The 7,837-nt window shown below is 44.4% G+C and overlaps 1 protein-coding gene across 12 annotated transcripts in view; it reads right to left on the minus strand.

The window, feature by feature from the left end:
* LETMD1 (LETM1 domain containing 1) overlaps positions 1 to 7,837 on the minus strand; it is a 9,280-nt gene extending 1,443 nt beyond the window's left edge. The window contains exons 1-8 of one of the 12 annotated variants that reach the window (XM_040488126.1): positions 7,726 to 7,837; positions 6,643 to 6,794; positions 4,697 to 4,812; positions 3,945 to 4,027; positions 2,228 to 2,414; positions 2,003 to 2,104; positions 1,746 to 1,898; positions 1,223 to 1,319 (exon numbers count right to left, since the gene is read on the minus strand). In XM_040488126.1, the coding sequence (XP_040344060.1) occupies positions 1,223 to 1,319; positions 1,746 to 1,898; positions 2,003 to 2,104; positions 2,228 to 2,414; positions 3,945 to 4,027; positions 4,697 to 4,812; positions 6,643 to 6,649 (745 nt within the window). In that variant the 5' untranslated portion in view covers positions 6,650 to 6,794; positions 7,726 to 7,837. Of the gene's footprint in view, positions 1 to 1,222; positions 1,320 to 1,745; positions 1,899 to 2,002; positions 2,105 to 2,227; positions 2,415 to 3,944; positions 4,028 to 4,696; positions 4,817 to 6,642; positions 6,816 to 7,343; positions 7,544 to 7,725 lie in introns of those variants that run through there. The other 11 variants (XM_040488127.1, XM_040488123.1, XM_040488122.1 and 8 more) reach the window with 11 other exon arrangements.

The following is a 7,837-nucleotide window of genomic DNA, read 5'->3' on the forward strand; positions in this document are numbered from 1 at the left end:
CAGGGCTTGATCCTGGAGTCAGGAAGCCAAGTGCAGGGAGGTGTGACATCGAGAGGCTACTATTCTTGAAGGTCCCCTGCTTCACCCCGGTCCCTGCCACGGATGCTTTCCTTTTCTTCCACCAGGTATTCCTTTCTCCTCATCCTCACTTCTTGCCTCTCATGTGGTGGTGGGAGAAAATTCACAGATGCTAATGGTAGTGAACACTAACTATTGTCACCCTTGGGATTCTTCTGCTAGAGGCTGGTGCTCTGGAAACATTTCTTGGCTCCAAGGAGATTAGTAGGCCTACCCTGCTATTCATAGGCTTAGAAAACATCAAAGCCCAGCCAAAGGTTCCAACAAGTGACTCACAGGCCTAATACCCACCCTCAGATACTTTTTATTTAGCCAATTGTTTTTGATTTTGTGGGGTTTTTTTTAAAGATTTGTTTTTATTTCAACTTAAAAAAAAACGTTTTATTTATTTTTGAGAGAGAGACAGAGACAGAGTGTGAGCAGGGGAGAGGCAGAGAGAGAGGGAGACACAGAATCTGAAACAGGCTCCAGGCTCTGAGCTGTCAGCACAGAGCCCGACGCGGGGCTCGAACTCACGGACCGCGAGATCGTGGCCTGAGCCAAAGTCGGACGCCTAACCAACTGAGCCACCCAGGTGCCCCAAGATTTATTTTTAAGTCATCTCTACACCCAACGTGGAGCTCGAACTCACAACCCTGAGATCAAGAGTTGTATGCTCTACCGACTGAGCCAGCCAGGTGCTCCAAGTGTTTTTGTTTTGAGTTTGAATGCCTTTAGACTGGCGCTTCTCACCCGGGATAATTCTATTCCCCCTTCCCCCACAGGACATCTAGCAATGTTGGGAGATGTTTTTGATGATCAGAACTGGGGTGGAGGGCGCTACTGACATCTAGTGGGTAGAGGGCAGGGATACTGCTAGATACCCTCTAACGCACATGGTAGCCCCCAGGACGAAGCATCTATAGTGCTGAGGCTGAGAAACTGCTTCAGACTGGCATGCATGTAGTCTTGGTTCCCACAGTCCCCGCTACTGCCTCTTGTCTTGCACAGTCTACTTCACTACCTGCTTAGCCCTTGTAGGCAAATGAGTTTATACACAGGATAAGGGTCTCACAGTACTCACTCATCAACTCCAAAGTAATCTCAGAATAAAATATAAAAATTATTTGAACTTGAGTGGCATAACCACAGGGATGGGTCTTACCTTTCAGGCTGCAGGAAATCTGTAGCCATTCTCCCAGCCAAGTTCGACACCTCTCTTCAGCGATATGGGTAGAATTCAGGCCACGAAGATAACAAGCCTATTATCACCCAGAAGAGAAACAGTCCTCAATAATCACATAGCAAGTATGGCCATGAACTGTAAACCCACTAATAATTCAAAACCTCTAAGTAAGTTCCAATCTCATCCCCACAAGAAACCTTTCTCTGTGGCAATCTGAACTACAATGGACAAGAAGACAAGCAAAGAAGACTATATAACCAAAAATAGTAGGTCTAAAGAACAGTGTCTCTGGTTTTTGAAAGGCCATAAGCCAAAACTACTCTGGGCAATTCCCTCCCATGAGTTCACTGAGAAAAAAAGACACAGAAACGAAGTGAAAGAATAAAGAGTTTGGGCTTTGTTCTAACAACCAAAACATGGTGGAGGTCTCTGTAAGCTCCCAGTCCTGTGAGCTCAAAAGCCCACCAAGGATTGAGGGTTGATATTGCCATCAAATTCTTACCGATTTCACTTCCTGAGGGGTCAGGTGGCCAATCCCCAGCTTTGCCAAAGCTTTGTCCAGTTGGTGAATTACAGTGGTATGAGTCTTTAAACGGTGTCTCAACAAGAAAGAAGGCAGATAAGGTGTGAGAAGCATGGCTCGACTCAAGGCTTTCTGTAACGCAACGACACAGGAGGAGAAAGTCAGCACGGCATTACCATACACAGAACCTGAGGCAAGGCGAGGCTGCGGAACAGAGAAAGCCTCGAAGTGCTCACCATTTGCAAAGCATGGAGTTGGTTCATGCCCAGAGGATGGTTAGAGAAACACTCTCTCAGAGCCAGGATATCATGTATTGCTGGGTGGGTACCATGCTGTATCTTGGGAGAGCCAAGAGATTGGTAGAGGTTAGGAAGCTCCTGACTGGCCCTCTTTCCTAGTTTTAGTGCAAACTGGATCTAACAAGAGTCCTAGTTTGCAGGAAGGGTTAGCTAGAGGAATACCTTGGTGCACAGCTCTGTCATATGCCACCGGAGTCCTGCATCAGAAACGAGAGGGGTAACCCTTTCTAAATAGCCAAGGATTTCTGGGTGGGACTGCTTCCGGAGAGCATGATAGATATCTAAGAAATCAATTTGTTGCTTTGGGGTCCAGAAATGTTGGATCAGTAGCTGCCTAGGAAACAGGTACCTGAAAGGAAAAGGAATCACAATGTCACTTGCTGAAACCGGCATCTTCAAAGCGATCTAAGAAAGCATTTGGCAGATATGAATACTAGGAAGAAGAAATGGAGACATTACTTCCTACCTCACTGTTCTGTAAATGAGTCTCAGACCAAGGTTTAAGAGACACGGAAGCACAATTTCAAGCAACATTACTGAGGTTTGTGAAAGCAAGCAGTGGTGGAATAGCCTCGCATGCAGTAATTGGATAAAATGACTCCTTTTGAACCAAAGCATCTGAAGAACATATGCTGGACAGACCGGGAGACAGATGCAGACAGAGCTGGTCATTATATGTGATGGTGACAACCTCAAGCTGTTGCACAGTCCGTATGTGTATATAAAATGTGAAAGTCAAATTTGTTTTTTAATTCATTTTCTGCATGTGTGGTGGTTTTAAAGCATGGCCACAAATTCTCTGGCATCCCTCTTATTGAGAAGGAAGGTCTATGTCCCCCTTACTTTTAAATCTGGGTGACTGATTCAACCAATAAAGCAGAGCAGAAGTGAGTCTTTGTGACTTCCAAGGCTAGGTTATAAAAGGCCACCCGGATTCTTATTTGCCGAAACACTCACCCTTGGAGCCCTGAGCTGCCATGTAAGAAGTCCTATTACTCTGAGGCCACCATTTTAAAGAGGCTACATATAGGCACTCTGACAGTCCCAGCCTTCCGGCCATCCCTGCTAAGGCACCAGACATAAGAGTGACCTTAGATCATCCAGACCAGTCCATTCATCAGCTAAATATCACTGACAGACTTCTGTCAACATCACACGGAAGAGAAAAATCAGTCACACACCTGAACCCTGCCCAATTTCCTGACCCACGAAACCATGAAAAGCTATTAAGCTTTGAGGTTGTTTGTTATGTAGCAACAGATAACTAAAACACACAAGATCAAAGTTTAAAAGTGTCATCTTTCGGGTGTGTGGCCGCTTCAACCTGGGTAGCTCAGTCGATTAAGCATCCAACTCTTGACTTCAGCTCAGGTCACATGGCTCACGGTTCGTGAGTTCTAGCCCTACACTGGGCTCTGTGCTGACAGTGCAGAGGCAGCTTGAGATTCTCTCTCTCCTCTCTCTCAAGATAAATAAACTTAAAAAATCAATCAATCAATCATCAAAAGTGTCGTGTTTGGATACAAAGTAAAGATTTATGTGATCAGAATATGAAATGCGTTTCTCTCCTAAAAAACTGTCCCAAATTGCTAAGCCTCTCAGGGAGTGGGTTGCTGCCTCTAGCGATGATGGAAAAGGTCATAATCTTATTTCACAACACACAGGGGCAGCTGAGAGGCAGGAAAAGTCTACACTACCTACACCTACAGCTAACCTAGTAATCCAAGTGTTACCAAGTGTGGCTAATTAGAAGACTGGAGCAGGAAATGTGATAATCTCTGCCTATTTCTGAAATGGAAAGTTCTTCTTAAAATAATTTTGAATTAAAAAAAAATCTATATATCTTCAATACGCTGGGAAGATAGAAGTCTGTACTCACATTAGCAAGAAGACCAGGTAGTTGGCAAAGGGTGGAATGGAAATAATACCTAGGAAAAGACACTTGGTGACGTCTCGGCGGAACTAAGCAGAAATAAACACAGACGCAGTTTTAACCCAAGTAAGTTCTTAATACAATGGACAATCCCTCCCCCAACACTGTGCAGTAAATTTCTATTACAGCCCAGAGAAGGATCAAGGTTATTTCTATCTACCTCTAGCTGGTAATTTCCTTGAGGACAGAAGCCCTGATTTGTTCATTTTTGTATCCCAAATAATGTCTAGTACAGGGCCTGGCATTATACCAAATCTCTCAACAAATTCTTCCTGATGTGCCAAATGGGTCCTAGGTTCTCGCTCTCAGTTTCAAAGTCACCACCAAAGTGAACACCATCAAGTCACTACCAAATACTACTTTCCTGCTGCCTTTGGGATCCTTGCAGATTTTTATATATTCAGAAATGAACTCGATTTTAGTGTCCACAACTTTCATTCGGCAAGGATGCCAGAATCTCTATGGAGCTCTGTTGTAGAGGGCTACAACTCCGAATAAACCCAATTCTGACAAATAACCCGATGTTCTTACTTAGTTCGATACTTTGATCTCACAGCAGAGGGGAAAAGGTTGATCAGTGGTGAACAAGATAGGAAAGGAAACAAAACAAAACAAAACAAAACAAAAAAACACTTGAGATCTTAGTTAACTTTAATTACCTCACCATGAACTTCTGGGTATCTGCCCCCGGCCCATACCTGTCTCAAATGCTCCATCTCCCGGTATGAAAGTTGATGAAACTTTACATTGTGCTTCCACATATATGTCTTTATTCTTCTAGCCTTTTTGGCATCAGCCCAAAACATCTGCAATCCTGCCTCATTAAAGTAGAGGACAGAGTGTAATGTTATCCCAGTGTGAATCTTACCACACAGGTCCCTAACTCCATGTCTAACCCCAATGCACGTACTTGTCGCTCCCCAAAATTACTCTAAATCAGAGCTCTAAACTAGGACACTTAAAACTCTTGTGAGGCCAACTTGTATCTCTTTTCTCATTCTTCTCCCCTGCAACACACTACCTATCTCCCAGCCAAGCCGGCCTTCTGTGATCTACTATAGAATGGTCTCCCTCTTCTGGTTCATTGCCCGCTCCCTCCTTAAAATGAAAATTCAAGGGGTGCTGGATGGCTTTGTCAGTTGAGCGTCCGACTCTTGATCTCAGCTCAGGCCGTGATCTCACGGCTTATGGGCTCGAGCCTCGCATCAGGCTCTGCGCTGACAGGGTGGAGCCTGCTTGGGGTTCTCTCTCCCTCTCTCTCTCTGCCCTTCACCTACTGTACGCGTGTGCACCCTCTCTCTCTCTTAAAAGAGATAAACATTTAGAAATAAAAAAAATTCAAAAGCTCCCTAACTTCAGGAAGTCTTGCTCAATTAACCTTATGTTTTCCCCAACGAGATATTAACTTATCTTCTTTCTAGAACACTTTTAGAAATAGTATAATTCAACATATTTCTATGGTTCAATTTTTTTCTTCATTCGATGAGTATTCTTACCTTTTATCTAGGGCTTTAGTTCTTAAAAATGCTTTCATATTTATGAATGAAATGATATAATGTGTAGGTTGGCTTCAAAATTATACAGGAGAAGGCAAGTGTATAAATGAAGTAAGACCAGCAGCCATGAGTTGGTAGCTGTTGAAGTGAGACTGAGTATATGGAAATTCATCACATTATTCTCTCTACTTTTGTGTACATTTACAACTTTACACAATCAAAAGCTTAAAAACAAACCAACCAAAATATTTTTTCGGACCTTTTTCTCATTTAATCATAGCTATAAACTGGGAGCAGAGAAAGCAGCCATTCTATTTCTACTTTAGATTTTCCATGAAGCTAGTAATAATCATGATAATATTCACAGCTGACAATATGGTACTTTGTTGTAATTGGTGTTATGATAAAAGTACAGAGTATAATAATAGAGATACATTTATTGAGCGCATACTATGATCAGGCCATGAGTACTTTACAAATACTGATGTATTTAATCTTCACAACCATGTGGGCCAATAGGTAGGTTCTATTATTATTTTCTGTATTTTACAGATGAAAAAAACAAGGAACAGAGAGGTTAAGTAACTAGTCCAATCACATAGCCAGTGACAAGCTAGGATTTGAACACAGACAGTCTGGCACCAGAGTGGACATGTGTCATTATACCATCTCTTAGTAACTAGCTCAGCTTTGATTTTAATGAAAACATCCAGAAAACAAGTATATGTAGTGCAATTTCCACAATATGCTACCTATAGATTTGTGATAACCATTAAACCACATCTGCTCATGGGCCAAGTCCACTGATAAATCACAGGGCAGGTCTGTGCAGCCATAGACGTCTGGCCTGGTGCATGTCAAAGAATTTCCATAATGGGCAGCTGCGTATGGTTAAGAAAAGTGCAAAAACACCTATAGGCATCCCCCTCCAGGTGCTCTCAGAAGTTGTTGTCATAATACTTTTCTAGAAACATTCTCCAGAAGTGCTAACTTAAAAGAATTCGTTTCACCCTCAAGCATTTATGAAACAGAAGCCCCCCCCCCCCCCCAGCTCACATCACATAGCAGAACATGCAAACACTCTTACTCATTCTAACTCTTTGACATTGCTCATGAACTGATTCAAGGGATTTCTGTTTTGGTTTTACCTTTCATGAAGATTGTGTACAGGACATAGAAGCGGGGGAAGTGACGACCCAAGAAACGATGGTATTTCCCATTAATCACTTTGGTCTTGGTCACCACATAAGAAATCAAGCTCTTCACATCTGCCTTTGGAGAAAGGTGGAGGTTTGAAGACCTACAAGGAAGATCAAAGAGACTATCTGGGCATCAGTCCTGGAGTCCGTTCACACTAATGTAAAACACCAGGTCTCAGGGAATGTATGCTAAGGCCTGAAACTTCTGAAATCCAAGGAAGATCTTGGGCTCAGGAAGAGATAAGCGATCAGAAAAGAAAAACAGATCGGGCAGATGAAAGATCAGACGGGAAGGAATGTTGGGTGTGGGTATGAGTCTGCAGGCAGCGCAAGGCCTGAGGGACCATTTGAACAGCAGGCTAAGGCCAGAGAGATGGGATCCAGACAAGCAGCCGTAAAGCTTGAGTAGAAAAAGGGAGGCTGAAAGAGCTCGGAATACGTGGGGGATTCGGACAATATGGAGCCCTGAAAGTTGAAGCGGGTCAGGAAGCCATATGACCAGTAGGGATCGGGGTGCGAATTCTGAGCAGAATAAAAACCCGGGGCTAGGACGTGTAACGCTAAGAATTAAGAAAAGGCATGCAAACAAGGTTGAGAGACTGGAAGGGCCTGAACATCAGAAACGCTTTCCTTTCTCCCACGTCCCTCACCGAGGGGCCCCCCAGGCCAGGCCAGCGCGAGGGCGAGCAAGTTGCAGCTTCCGGGTGACATAAGGTCCGGGGGTGACCGCCGCACCCCACAGAGCAGCCCGAGCCCAGCACACCCTGGAGAGCGCCATCTTCACAGCGAGGGCGGGGGAGAAGGAAAGGGGTCGTCTTTAGGTCAAAGTTCACTGTACGTCACGTTCGTTCCAGAACGCATGCGTCTTTCCTGAGCGCTGATTGGTATCCACAGACGGCCTGTCTGAGGCTCCCCTGGCGAGGAACCGATGCTAACTAGGTGGCGAAAGAAGGAGCAGGATTGGATGCATCCAGTATTTCCTTGTTTAAAAGCGCCGGAAGCGGGTTGTCCCGAAGGGAATGAGGACTTAACGGCAGTGGTTGGTTTTGCGATCTTGAGGACGTCCTCTCTCTGAGGACCTGCTGACCCCTCGCGATTCACTAGGGCTTCCTAGCGCCTCCCTTGCCCTCTGTCCTTACTCCGA

Source organism: Herpailurus yagouaroundi, unplaced genomic scaffold, assembly GCF_014898765.1.
Source record: "Herpailurus yagouaroundi ecotype Mexico unplaced genomic scaffold, PumYag 166, whole genome shotgun sequence".
Lineage (NCBI taxonomy): Eukaryota > Metazoa > Chordata > Mammalia > Carnivora > Felidae > Herpailurus > Herpailurus yagouaroundi.